General features: G+C 54.0%; 1 protein-coding gene across 1 annotated transcript in view; it reads left to right on the top strand.

Annotated features, from left to right (window-relative positions):
• Nucleotides 1-2673: 2673 nt before the first annotated feature.
• LOC149430702 (E3 ubiquitin-protein ligase SMURF2-like) overlaps nt 2674-15201 on the top strand; it is a gene marked incomplete at its 5' end in the record, with an annotated part of 30296 nt that continues 17768 nt past the window's right edge. Inside the window, 5 exons of the mRNA XM_089666077.1 lie at nt 2674-2797; nt 4239-4347; nt 11844-11977; nt 13080-13145; nt 14775-14859. Of these exons, the coding sequence (XP_089522203.1) occupies nt 2674-2797; nt 4239-4347; nt 11844-11977; nt 13080-13145; nt 14775-14859 (518 nt within the window). The remainder of the gene's footprint in view (nt 2798-4238; nt 4348-11843; nt 11978-13079; nt 13146-14774; nt 14860-15201) is intronic.

Genomic DNA, 15201 nt, shown 5'->3' with positions numbered 1-15201 from the left:
TATATAGAGTGTACTCTGGTGAGGGGTGGGGTGGGATGGGTGTCGGCGGTCGGTTGGTGCGCGCAGCGGCGGTCATGTTGTATATAGAGTGTACTCTGGTGAGGGGTGGGATGGGTGTCGGCGGTCGGTTGGTGCGCGCAGTGGCGGTCATGTTGTATATAGAGTGTACTCTGGTGAGGGGTGGGATGGGATGGGTGTCGGCGGTCGGTCGGTGCGCGCAGCGGCGGTCATGTTGTATATAGAGTGTACTCTGGTGAGGGGTGGGATCGGTGTCGGCGGTCGGTTGGTGCGCACAGCGGCGGTCATGTTGCGCAGCGTTCCCTCTGGCCCAGTCCAGGGAATTCTAGGAATGACATGTACACACGGCTCGCTCTCTCTCAGCGTCTCTCTTACTTTTCCTTTTGGTTTTTTAGTCTGTAATCAGCAGTCTGGTATGGCAAAAATGTCCATCCCGAGGAGAAGGCCGGAGCCCCCCAGGACCTCTCTGCAGCTTCTGGTGGAGATTTCTTCTCAGTTCACTGTGGACTGATAGACATGTTTTAGGACAGGGTGGGAGGATTATTACTGCATTGGCTGGGGGGGGGGGAGATCCTGTGCTGGGATCTGATGAGGGATCCTGTGCTGGGATCTGATGAGGGATCCTGTGCTGGGATCTGATGAGGAACCCTGTGCTGGGATCTGATGAGGGATCCTGTGCTGGGATCTGATGAGGAACCCTGTGCTGGGATCTGATGAGGGATCCTGTGCTGGGATCTGAAGATTGTCCAGCCCTGTATGAGTGACGGGACGTGGGATGATGAGGGATCCTGTGCTGGGATCTGATGAGGGATCCTGTGCTGGGATCTGATGAGGAACCCTGTGCTGGGATCTGATGAGGGATCCTGTGCTGGGATCTGAAGATTGTCCAGCCCTGTATGAGTGACAGGGGACGTGGGATGATGAGGGATCCTGTGCTGGGATCTGATGAGGGATCCTGTGCTGGGATCTGATGAGGGATCCTGTGCTGGGATCTGATGAGGGACCCTGTGCTGGGATCTGATGAGGAACCCTGTGCTGGGATCTGATGAGGAACCCTGTGCTGGGATCTGATGAGGGAACCTGTGCTGGGATCTGAAGATTGTCCAGCTTTGTATGAGTGACAGGGGACGTGGGATGATGAGGGATCCTGTGCTGTGATCTGATGAGGGATCCTGTGCTGGGATCTGAAGCTTGTCCAGCCCTGTATGAGTGACAGGGGACGTGGGATGATGAGGGATCCTGTGCTGGGATCTGATGAGGGATCCTGTGCTGGTATCTGATGAGGAATCCTGTGCTGGGATCTGATGAGGGATCCTGTGCTGGGATCTGATGAGGGATCCTGTGCTGGGATCTGATGAGGGATCCTGTGCTGGGATCTGATGAGGGATCCTGTGCTGGGATCTGATGAGGGATCCTGTGCTGGGATCTGATGAGGGATCCTGTGCTGGGATCTGATGAGGGATCCTGTGCTGGGATCTGATGAGGGATCCTGTGCTGGGATCTGATGAGGGATCCTGTGCTGGGATCTGATGAGGGATCCTGTGCTGGGATCCGATGAGGGATCCGGTGCCGGGATCCGATGAGGGATCCGGTGCCGGGATCCGATGAGGGATCCGGTGCCGGGATCTGAAGAGTGCCTAGTCCTGTATGAGTGACAGGGGACGTGGGATGATGAGGGATCCTGTGCCGGGATCTGAAGATTGCCTAGTCCTGTATGAGGGACGTGGGATCTGCTGCTCTGGTGGGATTCTCATTCCTTGGCTCAGACTTTTGCTGATTAATGGATATTATGTATTTGTAGTAAACATACTAAACACTCTGCAGGAAGTTTTCTTTGATTTGTTTGTCCTCCATAGAGATCTCTGGGATCATTCAGACAACAGTGATCTGTGGATCGGGGAGAGGGACCTCTCCTGGCCTGAAGCTGTAATTACAGGCTTTCTTGGATGGAGGCGTAACGAGTCGTCAGATGAAATGTCTCTCCTGGTGTAAATGCTGCTCTGGTCTCCCTCCAGTGCTGGTCATGTGACATGTGAGGAGATCTGATCAGGTGTCCAGGTCTTCTCCTATGTGAGCAGCTCTGCAGAGAGCAGCCCTTTCCCCAGGAAATGTGCATCAGCCTTTCAGCTATTTGTCTTTTCTGTCCTGATTGGTTCCCCTTTATTTTCCTGTATCAGTGGAGGTCTACTTTAACCCCCCCCCCTCCCCTCACCCTGTGTGCTTCCCTTAGTTTGATAACATTGTTGATCTCCTGAACACTGTTACATTGTTGCACTCAGAGGTGTTGATATCCTGGACACTGTTACATTGTTGCACTCAGAGGTGTTGATATCCTGGACACTGTTACATTGTTGCACTCATTGGAAGTGTTGATACCCTGAACACTGTTACATTGTTGCACTCATTGGAAGTGTTGATACCCTGAACACTGTTACATTGTTGCACTCATTGGAAGTGTTGATATCCTGGACACTGTTACATTGTTGCACTCATTGGAAGTGTTGATACCCTGAACACTGTTACATTGTTGCACTCATTGGAAGTGTTGATACCCTGAACACTGTTACATTGTTGCACTCATTAGAAGTGTTGATATCCTGGACACTGTTACATTGTTGCACTCAGAAGTGTTGATATCCTGAACACTGTTCCATTGTTGCACTCATTGGAAGTGTTGATACCCTGAACACTGTTACATTGTTGCACTCATTAATCGTTTCATGTTTTTGCTCTCTTGCAGTGCTGTGTGCGAAGAATCTGGTGAAGAAGGATTTTTTCAGTGAGTATCACCGTAGTTCTCCTTTGTGTTGTGACTTGGTGGGCCCCGTGTGTGGGGGACTCTGGGGGGCAACAGGCAGATCTCTGGTGGGGGGGGGGAGCCTGAAATATTCTTTTGATATAATTCTTAGAAGAAAAGCTCCAATTTCTGGGGAATTGTGTGACGTGTTCTTTCCTCCTCCAGCAGTCTACAACTCACACTCTAGGTTTGGTCACTCTGCTGCCGGCTCACACACCTGGGTTCCTATGGCAACTCACACACCTGGGTTCCTATGGCAACTCTACAGCAAGGGCAGAGAAAACAAACTGCTCCAACTTGCTCACTTCACTGGCAGTTGCCATCTTCAAACGGTTGTAGTTTACAAATTATACATCCTACACCGAAGAGCTTTATATTGTGAGAATCACAAGACCCAGACCTACATTTTGATACATAGTATGTCTCTGAAAGCTTACAAATGAAGGCACAGTCGCAGTTTAGAAATTGCCCTTCACATTTGAGGTGGCTAGAGTGGAGTTTCAATGAATGTCAATGGGTGGATGAGTTGCAAACAAATGGTCATATTGTGACTATCAGGACTATGGCTTAGCCGTGGACATTTTTAGTGGCAGCCGGGATAGCTGAACGTTGTGACATAAGATTTGTGTAGGTGGGCGGGACAATGAGGGAGTGACGGCAGTTCAGGAATCATGTCCTGATTTGTCAGCTCCCACTGTAGTGTTGAACATTCCGCCATTCATTCCTATGGGACCAATTTCACCACAAAAACGGCGATATTTTGTGAACCGTTCGGCGAAACGTTCCACAAAGTAATAGAACACCAATCAGGAACAATCCGCACGTTTCCGTATATTACTGTCTATGTCGTGTAAACACTGTGGGAGGAGTTAGGGGGTAAATGTGGGAGGAGTTAGGGGGGTAAATTTGGCTATAATAGGAATATATATGTGAGATAACAGAAATGGTCGCCAGGCAACAAGACGTAATAACAGGAAGTGGTCGCCAGGCAACAAGACGTAATAACAGGAAGTGGTCGCCAGGCAACAAGACGTAATAACAGGAAGTGGTCGCCAGGCAACAAGACGTAATAACAGGAAGAGGTCGCCACGTGAGAACACTTAATTATTCCAGCAATTGTCTCTCATCTCAGGAAGACTTCCAGGGGGGCGGGGATTGAGGTCACTTCCTGTCTCCACTGACATGTATTGGACAGGAAGTGGCAGAACACTCGGTACGTTGTCACTCCTCAAGGATGAGGTCACACCAGCTTCTTCCTATGTAAACGTTTGGCTTCACCTCCTTCATTACCACTGAGATGGGTTGCTGGGCCTCGATGTGGCCAGCCTGGGATAAGACGTGTGACATCTCTTTACATGTGACTTTTGTGTTCAGCTCGAAGGCCGGCTGCGTTATCTGCTTTCTCTCTTTCCCCCAACTGCAGGGCTCCCGGATCCCTTTGCCAAGGTGGTAGTGGACGGGTCTGGGCAATGTCACTCTACAGACACGGTGAAGAACACCCTGGACCCCAAGTGGAACCAGCATTATGACCTGTAAGTCCTCCAGGAAGCCTCACTCAGCCTAATCGTTTTATTGGTGGGGAAGTGAGCAGGGGGGGGGGGGGGGGGGTGAGAAGCAGGCGGCCACACCTACTGTTCCTCTGCTTGGGATGTGGGGTGTCATCAGAAGCAGAAAGCTGGACCTCCCAGCGCACGTGTCCGGTACTCACGGAGAGGTCCTGATCTCCTCTTTCGATCAGGACCTTTCCCGATCATGTGACGGTGAATCACGGCGGTCACATGACCCTATAGCCCCGCCTCCCGGCTTCTGAAACCCTTAAAGGGCCAGGAGGCGCCGGCTCCAAGGGGTTAAGATGGGTGGTTTGCAGTTAAAGTGTATCTAAGCCCAAAACCAAAAACTTCATATGCCAGTCCTTTGATGGTGGCTGCATTAGTTTTTCTATTTCAGGATTTTTTCCCTTTTTCACCTGGTCATCCTGTCAGTAACACACTGTCTCTTAAGGTGACAACATTCACCGTGCTGTATCTCTGGATGGGCAGCATTGTCATCAAGACAGGAATACAACCCCCCCCCCCTTCTCTTCTGCATCACATAGGAGGAGGTGTTCTGTAGTCCTGGAAGGATAGCTCGGAACAGGGCAAGGGCAACTAAAAACATTGAGCACCATCATCAGCTGGCAGGATTTCTGGCAGGATCAACAGTTTTTTCCACTAAACAGATGTAGCAGGATGATTTAATTGTATTTAACTGACCAAAAGGGAAGTAAACCAGAAGTTGACTGTTGGGCTCCATGTGCACTTCAAGTCCATCTCATTGCTGATTTATTGGGGGAGTATTCTGCTCTGAAGGGCTTGCCCTCCCACAAGTGACTTTCAGTTATAGGTGGAGTCTGGATGTTCCATACTTTCTGGCCTGAATTGATAAAAACCCCCGAGAGGAATTTTGGGAACTCAGAAGTGGCTGTTCAGAGCCAGGAACTCTGGGAATGGCAGAAAACTGCACACCAAAATCCCCATGGGTGGGAGAAACACGGGGGGCATTCCTGCCAAACCACTGAAAGGTCAGTTGTGGGGTGTCTGGTACACGGCGTGTTCATGGCCATGATTGGGTCACGGAGGAGATCAGACAAACCATCTGAAACTGTACACAGATGTGACCTCCCGCATGGTGCCGGGAAGAGGACAGTGGAGGTATTGTTCTCCGACCCGCCAGACAGAGCAGACTGGTTCCTCCAGTTCCCGTGTATTACCCGTGTTGTGTGTGATCCTCCCGCAGATACACGAGGGATGACACGCCGCTGTGAATGGACAGTTATGGGGGCACTAGAACTATGGAGTCGTGTCTGTATAATGAGGAAAGCAGAATAAGAGACACCCCCGATACTTGGGGCTCCGCGATTCTGCCCCCTAATGTGCTGGAGGTCAGGGTACCTCTTTGCTTCCCATCAGTCAATGCTCAAGTGAGAATATTACTGGTAAGGGGGGTGGGATATGGACACAGGATACCCTCCCTTCATTGGCTGCTTCTGTTCCCGCAATCTGTATGTGTATTGTCTGAATGTGACCCCAGAATGTTGGCTTGGTGAAGGGTGACCCCAGAATGTTGGCTTGGTAAAAGGTGACCCTACAGCATTGGCAAAGGGTGACCCCAGAATGTTGGCTTGGTAAAGGGTGACCCCTTTGAATGTTGGCTTGGTGAAGGGTGACCCCCTTGAATGTTGGCTTGGTAAAGGGTGACCCCCGGAATGTTGGCTTGGTGAAGGGTGACCCCCTTGAATGTTGGCTTGGTGAAGGGTGACCCCCTTGAATGTTGGCTTGGTAAAGGGTGACCCCCTTGAATGTTGGCTTGGTAAAGGGTGACCCCCTTGAATGTTGGCTTGGTAAAGGGTGACCCCCTTGAATGTTGGCTTGGTAAAGGGTGACCCCAGAATGTTGGCTTGGTAAAGGGTGACCCTACAGCATTGGTGAAGGGTGACCCCAGAATGTTGGCTTGGTAATGAGTGACCCTAGAACATCGGTGAAGGGTGACCCCAGAATGTTGGCTTGGTAATGAGTGACCCTAGAACATCGGTGAAGGGTGACCCCAGAATGTTGGCTTGGTAATGAGTGACCCTAGAACATCGGTGAAGGGTGACCCCAGAATGTTGGCTTGGTAATGAGTGACCCTAGAACATCGGTGAAGGGTGACCCCAGAATGTTGGCTTGGTAATGAGTGACCCTAGAACATCGGTGAAGGGTGACCCCAGAATGTTGGCTTGGTAATGAGTGACCCTAGAACATCGGTGAAGGGTGACCCCAGAATGTTGGCTTGGTAATGAGTGACCCTAGAACATTGGTGAATGGTGACCCCAGCATGTTGGCTTGGTAAAGGGTGACCCCCTTGAATGTTGGCTTGGTAAAGGGTGACCCCCTTGAATGTTGGCTTGGTAAAGGGTGACCCCCTTGAATGTTGGCTTGGTAAAGGGTGACCCCCTTGAATGTTGGCTTGGTAAAGGGTGACCCCCTTGAATGTTGGCTTGGTAAAGGGTGACCCCCTTGAATGTTGGCTTGGTAAAGGGTGACCCCCTTGAATGTTGGCTTGCTTTGTCATTACTTTTCTAATACATAGCTCTGGAAACGAATGCATTTCTATAGTTTCAATGTCCTGTTGTCCGTGTATTTGTATCGCATTATTTGTGAAATCAGTAAGCAGAGTTTTTGCTTAGATGGTGGAACTTCTCAAGGTGAAGTCTGATGCTGGGCACTTCCATAGGTGGTAGCAGTTGGATGGCATGTATGAGTCCTGTTCAGGGTGGAGAAGTCTGAGTCCTGTTCAGGGTGGAGAAGTCTGAGTCCTGTTCAGGGTGGAGAAGTCTGAGTCCTGTTCAGGGTGGAGAAGTCTGAGTCCTGTTCAGGGTGGAGAAGTCTGAGTCCTGTTCAGGGTGGAGAAGTCTGAGTCCTGTTCAGGGTGGAGAATTCTGAGTCCTGTTCAGGGTGGAGAATTCTGAGTCCTGTTCAGGGTGGAGAATTCTGAGTCCTGTTCAGGGTGGAGAATTCTGAGTCCTGTTCAGGGTGGAGAAGTCTGAGTCCTGTTCAGGGTGGAGAAGTCTGAGTCCTGTTCAGGGTGGAGAAGTCTGAGTCCTGTTCAGGGTGGAGAAGTCTGAGTCCTGTTCAGGGTGGAGAAGTCTGAGTCCTGTTCAGGGTGGAGAAGTCTGAGTCCTGTTCAGGGTGGAGAAGTCTGAGTCCTGTTCAGGGTGGAGAAGTCTGAGTCCTGTTCAGGGTGGAGAAGTCTGAGTCCTGTTCAGGGTGGAGAAGTCTGAGTCCTGTTCAGGGTGGAGAAGTCTGAGTCCTGTTCAGGGTGGAGAAGTCTGAGTCCTGTTCAGGGTGGAGAAGTCTGAGTCCTGTTCAGGGTGGAGAAGTCTGAGTCCTGTTCAGGGTGGAGAAGTCTGAGTCCTGTTCAGGGTGGAGAAGTCTGAGTCCTGTTCAGGGTGGAGAAGTCTGAGTCCTGTTCAGGGTGGAGAAGTCTGAGTCCTGTTCAGGGTGGAGAAGTCTGAGTCCTGTTCAGGGTGGAGAAGTCTGAGTCCTGTTCAGGGTGGAGAAGTCTGAGTCCTGTTCAGGGTGGAGAAGTCTGAGTCCTGTTCAGGGTGGAGAAGTCCGATGCTTAGTGCTTTCATAGGCGGGTGGCCATTGCTCTGTCACATCACGGGGTTGGCAGGGGTCTTTCCTCCACCTGATCTGGGAGGAGGGAACCTAGGGGGCGCCCTGTGTTTAGCAGCTCATTAAATGCATGTCTTGTGCCGATTGTCCGTGAGGGGGAGAGTTCTTGTTGGTGACAACACTGATGACCCCTCCACCTCAGTGTGCATAGCGACACAGCCCTGTAGACCAAACAACTTCTTGGGGTGACAACACTGCAGTGAATTAATGGCAGGCTCTTTAGTGTTGTCACCCTACAGGAGGCTGTGATTGGATGCATAGTAATACCCAGAATCCATTGTGAATCATTGAACTACATCATTTAATAGTCTCCTGTTTGTCACGCTGACCCCCAGAATAGTGATTCTTTCCAGTGTGTGGCCATTATGTGGATTTGTATTAAAACCATACGGCTGCCTTTCCCCTGGGAATCCTGGGGGGTCCGTGTGTAGTTTCCGGGTCAGCGGGGGTCCCTGGAAGTGGGTCCAGCACAGACTGTGTGGCTGGCTCAGCACGGACATATTTAGCTGAGTTTTATTTGCTGCCCTGGTCAGACCTGCTCGAGCCGGAGAGTCTACAGGAATGTTTACCGGGAGATTACAGGGGATTTACTTGCTAAAAAAAGAGCGTTTATCTTGGCGCTGGACCTGTTCGCAGGCTTGTGTTTTGTGTTCCCGACTGGGCGAACTTCGTGTGCCGGAGAATTAACACAAGACGGCATGAACCAACGGTGGCACGTCTCAGATCTCCTGTATCCTGAACTGAACTCTGTTCCCTGATCCCTCCGCCTGGGCTCTGCTCCTGCGGTGACCCCATACACGCCCGGAGTCCCCAACAAAGCCACCACGGGTCAGGGGGGTGCCTGCCAGTGCTGTTTGTTCAGCTGCTGGATTCCCGTCATACGGGGTGGCAGGTTATATGATTTGAGGTCAAAGCAAGGGTACAGAAATCCCCCCTCCTGCTTCAGGATTAGTGATTGGTTGCCGCTTGTTAATCCTGCACTCCAGCCTGTTATACCCATTTTATGCATTAAAAAGCCGTAAATGTTTAACACGACTAGTGTGTGTGCCCAGATCTGTCCGACAATCATCCTGTGCTCATGCTTACAAGAAAAAGGAGCCGTATGTAAGCTTCTGCTCCTTTGTTGTCCAATCACAGGCTGGGCAGGTCATGGAACACGTGTTGGTGTCTGGCAGGCATGTCTGGATCCCAAAAGTGGCTGAGCGCTAATCCTCTTCCAGGATAAACACCTTTTGTATTAGAACCGTGGAGTAGCCTTTGGCCTGGAGCTCAACTCTGAGCGCGGTGTATTAATGTTCAGCACGTTATAACCTGTCAGACGCCCCCCTGTAGTGTAATGTACCATGGCTGGCGGGCCCCTCCCTGTAATGTACCGCGGCTGGCGGGCGGGCCCCTCCCTGTAACGTACCGCGGCTGGCGGGCGGGCCCCTCCCTGTAACGTACCGCGGCTGGCGGGCGGGCCCCTCCCTGTAATGTACCGCGGCTGGCGGGCGGGCCCCTCCCTGTAATGTACCGCGGCTGGCGGGCGGGCCCCTCCCTGTAACGTACCGCGGCTGGCGGGCGGGCCCCTCCCTGTAACGTACCGCGGCTGGCGGGCGGGCCCCTCCCTGTAACGTACCGCGGCTGGCGGGCGGGCCCCTCCCTGTAACGTACCGCGGCTGGCGGGCGGGCCCCTCCCTGTAACGTACCGCGGCTGGCGGGCGGGCCCCTCCCTGTAATGTACCGCGGCTGGCGGGCGGGCCCCTCCCTGTAATGTACCGCGGCTGGCGGGCGGGCCCCTCCCTGTAATGTACCGCGGCTGGCGGGCGGGCCCCTCCCTGTAATGTACCGCGGCTGGCGGGCGGGCCCCTCCCTGTAATGTACCGCGGCTGGCGGGCGGGCCCCTCCCTGTAATGTACCGTGGCTGGCGGGCGGGCCCCTCCCTGTAATGTACCGTGGCTGGCGGGCGGGCGGGCCCCTCCCTGTAACGTACCGCGGCTGGCGGGCGGGCCCCTCCCTGTAACGTACCGCGGCTGGCGGGCGGGCCCCTCCCTGTAACGTACCGCGGCTGGCGGGCGGGCCCCTCCCTGTAACGTACCGCGGCTGGCGGGCGGGCCCCTCCCTGTAACGTACCGCGGCTGGCGGGCGGGCCCCTCCCTGTAACGTACCGCGGCTGGCCGGCGGGCCCCTCCCTGTAACGTACCGCGGCTGGCCGGCGGGCCCCTCCCTGTAACGTACCGCGGCTGGCCGGCGGGCCCCTCCCTGTAACGTACCGCGGCTGGCCGGCGGGCCCCTCCCTGTAACGTACCGCGGCTGGCCGGCGGGCCCCTCCCTGTAATGTACCTTCGCTGGCGGGCGGGCCCCTCCCTGTAAGGTACCGTGGCTGGCGGGCGGGCCCCTCCCTGTAAGGTACCGCGGCTGGCGGGCGGGCCCCTCCCTGTAAGGTACCGCGGCTGGCGGGCGGCCCCCCTCCCTGTAACGTACCGCGACTGGCGGGCGGGCCCCCCCTCCCTGTAACGTACCGCGGCTGGCGGGCGGCCCCCCCTCCCTGTAGCGTACCGCGGCTGGCGGGCGGCCCCCCCTCCCTGTAGCGTACCGCGGCTGGCGGGCGGCCCCCCCTCCCTGTAGCGTACCGCGGCTGGCGGGCGGCCCCCCCTCCCTGTAGCGTACCGCGGCTGGCGGGCGGCCCCCCCTCCCTGTAGCGTACCGCGGCTGGCGGGCGGCCCCCCCTCCCTGTAGCGTACCGCGGCTGGCGGGCGGCCCCCCCTCCCTGTAGCGTACCGCGGCTGGCGGGCGGCCCCCCCTCCCTGTAGCGTACCGCGGCTGGCGGGCGGCCCCCCCTCCCTGTAGCGTACCGCGGCTGGCGGGCGGCCCCCCCTCCCTGTAGCGTACCGCGGCTGGCGGGCGGCCCCCCCTCCCTGTAGCGTACCGCGGCTGGCGGGCGGCCCCCCCTCCCTGTAGCGTACCGCGGCTGGCGGGCGGCCCCCCCCTCCCTGTAGCGTACCGCGGCTGGCGGGCGGCCCCCCCTCCCTGTAGCGTACCGCGGCTGGCGGGCGGGCCCCCCTCCCTGTAGCGTACCGCGGCTGGCGGGCGGCCCCCCCTCCCTGTAGCGGAATGTGGCTGGCGGGCGGGCCCCCCGTAACGTTATGAGACAATTGGGGGCCCTCCTGTAACGCGGTGGGCGCTGTAATGTGGCTGGCGGGCGGGCCCCCCGTAACGTTATGAGACAATTGGGGGCCCTCCTGTAACGCGGTGGGCGCTGTAATGTGGCTGGTGGGCGGGCCCCTCTCTAACACGGCGGTGCCATAGTACTGCACTCTCAGGCTGATAGCGCACAGACAAATTTTGGCTAATTCCCGCCACATGGTTGACAATTTAAGTGTTTGCTGGCCCTGTCGGAGCCACCCGGCTCAACGCGTTTCAATTTGCAAAAATATAAGGAGCCAAGTAGACAATTGCCATCCGTACAGTGTCTTCATCCAATCAGATCCAGCCACTCTGTGGGCATTCAGGCAGATACTGGTGCTGTGGCTGCCTTGATACAGTAGCCACCACGGCAGATTCATCCATCCATGCTGCCTATAGTATGGATGGAGATATCACATGATCTCCCCTGCAGGCCCATGGATGGGGTGTTCAGGTGCGTGGTTACGAGTCGTCCTTGGTAGGGGTGGTAGTAGAGGGACAGGCAGGTATAGTCAGGGTGGCAGGTGTGGCGAAGTCCTTGAACTGATGCAGATCTGCAGTATTGGGCTTTGTGTGTTTCCTTCTCCTGGTGTCCCTGAATGAGAAGGCAAGCAGTAACCGTTCAGTGGTGGCCATCATCTCATCTTCTGTTCCCATTCCCTCCTCAGGTACATCGGGAAGTCTGACTCCATTACCATCAGTGTATGGAACCATAAAAAGATCCACAAGAAGCAGGGCGCCGGGTTCCTGGGCTGCGTGCGGCTCCTCTCCAACGCCATCAACCGCCTCAAAGATACCGGCTGTGAGTAGACGGAGTGTTGTGCCGTGATCATGTGACTTCAATTGTGCACCGATCATGTGATGTCAGGACTTGTAGTCCTTCAGGGCTGAGGCTGGGAGTAGATGGAGTGTTGTGCCGCGATCATGTGACTTCAACTGTGCACTGATCATGTGATGTCAGGACTTGTAGTCCTTTGGGGGGTAGGGCTGTGAGTAGACGGAGTGTTGTGCCGTGATCATGTGACTTCAACTGTGCACCGATAATGTCATTTCAGTACTTGTAGTCCTTCAGGGGTGGGGCTGTGAGTAGACGGAGTGTTGTGCCGTGATCATGTGGGTTCAGCTATGCACCAATTGTGATGTCAGGACTTGTAGTCCTTCAGAGGTGGGGCTGTGAGTAGACTGATTGCTGTGTAGTGTAGTGATCATGTGGCTTCAGCTGTGCACCAATCATGTGATGTCAGGACTTGTAGTCCTTTGGGGGGTGGGGCTGTGAGTAGACGGAGTGTTGTGCCGTGATCATGTGGGTTCAGCTATGCACCAATCGTGATGTCAGGACTTGTAGTCCTTCAGGGCTGAGGCTGGGAGTAGACTGCTGTGTAGTGATCATGTGGGTTCAGCTATGCACCAATCGTGATGTCAGGACTTGTAGTCCTTCAGAGGTGGGGCTGTGAGTAGACTGATTGCTGTGTAGTGATCATGTGGGTTCAGCTATGCACCAATCGTGATGTCAGGACTTGTAGTCCTTCAGAGGTGGGGCTGTGAGTAGACTGATTGCTGTGTAGTGATCATGTGGCTTCAGCTGTGCACCAATCATGTGATGTCAGGACTTTGTCTACTCACAGCCCTGCTCCCGGAGGACTGTACAGTGATCATGTGACTTCAGCCATGCACCAAAATTGTGATGTCAGGATTTGTTGTCCTTTGGGGGTGGGGCTGTGAGTAGACTGAGTGCTGTGTGGTGATCATGTGACTTCAGCTGTGCAACAACCATGGTCCTTCGGGGGCGGGGCTGTGGGATATCCTCTTCCACAAAGCCTTGTCTTGGCTGAAGTCCATCTTCATTATTAACACCCAGTGATTGGCTCCTGGCAGGATCTGTCTGACTCTCTTCTCTCCTATAGATCAGCGGCTGGATTTATGCAAGCTTGGCCCCAATGACAATGACACCGTTCGGGGCCAGATAGTAGGTAAGTGCACACAAGTCATGACCATACCTATAGGCAGTCATTGTCCATTGTGGAACCTATGTTGTCTCTGATCCAGAACAAAGATGTCTATCAGGAGCTCTGACTTCACTTCCCACATGCTTGTTCAGGTCAATGACTCGAACGCCCTGAAGGCAGAGGAGCAACATAGCAACCAGGCAGCTGACCTTTTCATGGAGGGGTTGGCTCCATTCTACCATTATGGGTTCCTTTTAAATTCTAAAGGCTTCAGTCAACAAGAAATATTATACTTTGGATGACTGTTGGTGGCTAGATGCAGAATTCATCCTCCATACCCCTCCTAGGGTCCCTCCCATCCCCTAGGGGCCAATCTCTGTGTCTTCATGGTTGGCTGCGATGACCTGGTAGGGTGGAGTCACAGAATTGACGGGGGAGGGTTTCGGAGGCGGAGATAAAAGAAAAGCACGGGACATAATACATTGCTTCCTTCCAGGTAAGGATAGTCCTCTTGGTAGGCGGTGTTGGGAATACTTGATACTAGGAGCCTGGTGGTGGTCCCAGTTTATGGGCCATCGTGATATGGGAAGGGGTGTCACAGAGACTTAGAGGGGATTGTGGGGGGAAGAGGTGAAGAAGAGCAGAGGGTTATAAGACCTAAGATATCATCCTCCCTTCCAGTGAATATAGTCATCATGGTGGGCGGGGTCGGGATCACTTGATACTAGGAGCTTGGTGGTGGTCCTAGTTTATGGGCCATCGTGATATGGGAAGGGGTGTCACAGAGACTTAATGGGGATTGTTGGGGGAAGAGGTGAAGAAAAGCAGAGGGTTATAAGATATCATCCTCCTTCCAGTGAATATAGTCATCATGGTGGGCGGGGTCGGGATCACTTGATACTAGGAGCTTGGTGGTGGTCCCAGTTTATGGGCCATCGTGATATGGGAAGGGGTGTCACAGAGACTTAGAGGGGATTGTGGGGGGAAGAGGTGAAGAAGAGCAGAGGGTTATAAGACCTAAGATATCATCCTCCTTCCAGTGAATATAGTCATCATGGTGGGCGGGGTCGGGATCACTTGATACTAGGAGCTTGGTGGTGTTCCCAGTTTATAGGCCACCGTGATATGGGAAGGGGTGTCACAGAGACTGTTTTGGGGTTGTCTGGTTAGAGGGGAAAGCAGAGGGTTACGTGACATAAAATATCATCGCCCTTCTAGTGTGGATAGTCTTCTTGGAGGGCAGGGTTGGGAATACTCAATACTAGGAGCTTGGTGGTGGTCCCAGTTTATAGGCCACCGTGATATGGGAAGGGGTGTCGCAGAGACTGTTTTGGGGTTGTCTGGTTAGAGGGGAAAGCAGAGCAGAGGGTTACGTGACATAAAATATCATCGCCCTTCTAGTGTGGATAGTCTTCTTGGAGGGCAGGGTTGGGAATACTCAATACTAGGAGCTTGGTGGTGTTCCCAGTTTACAGACTACAAGGTTATGTTCAGTCATTGGGGGAGGAGGGGCTGTACGGAGCCGCAGGTTGGATGTCACAAGCTATGGACAGACAGATTGGAGTCCATGTGGAATGTCCAATATTTGGCAGTCTGGAGACGGAATTGATTGGCTCCTGTGGTGTAATGGTCAGTTTCTTTGTTCTCTTGCAGTTAGCCTCCAGTCCCGGGACCGGATCGGCACCGGCGGGCAGGTGGTGGACTGTAGCCGTCTCTTTGACAACGACTTACCTGATGGGTGAGAGAAGCCTGCTTTGTTTTCCTTCTATGTTTTTCTAACACGTAACATCGGACAGGAAGGTCACCGGTCAGAGCACAGGCAGCCAATAGAAAATCTCCGTTCACCTTCAGACCAATAAGAATTTACTCCAATTCGTCGCACCATCAGTGCTGCGTGTGCAATATTTTAAGAAGGATTTTTAGTGTGCCTTGCTGGTGTCTTTTCAGCTGCCTGTGCTTGGGGTGACCTCACTGACTGACTTTTCTCTGTGGGCTTATTGGGGTGTGGGGGGGTTGGGGGTAGTCTGTTTTTTTTTTTTGTCTGAGAAGATTTCTGCTTCCTTCCTGTCAGTGTAATTGG

The sequence above is a fragment of the Staurois parvus genome, unplaced genomic scaffold (genome assembly GCF_062004578.1).
Source record: "Staurois parvus isolate SC_StPar_1 unplaced genomic scaffold, SC_StPar_1.0 ptg002515l, whole genome shotgun sequence".
NCBI lineage: Eukaryota > Metazoa > Chordata > Amphibia > Anura > Ranidae > Staurois > Staurois parvus.
This window is presented reverse-complemented; position numbering and strand designations above follow the sequence as displayed.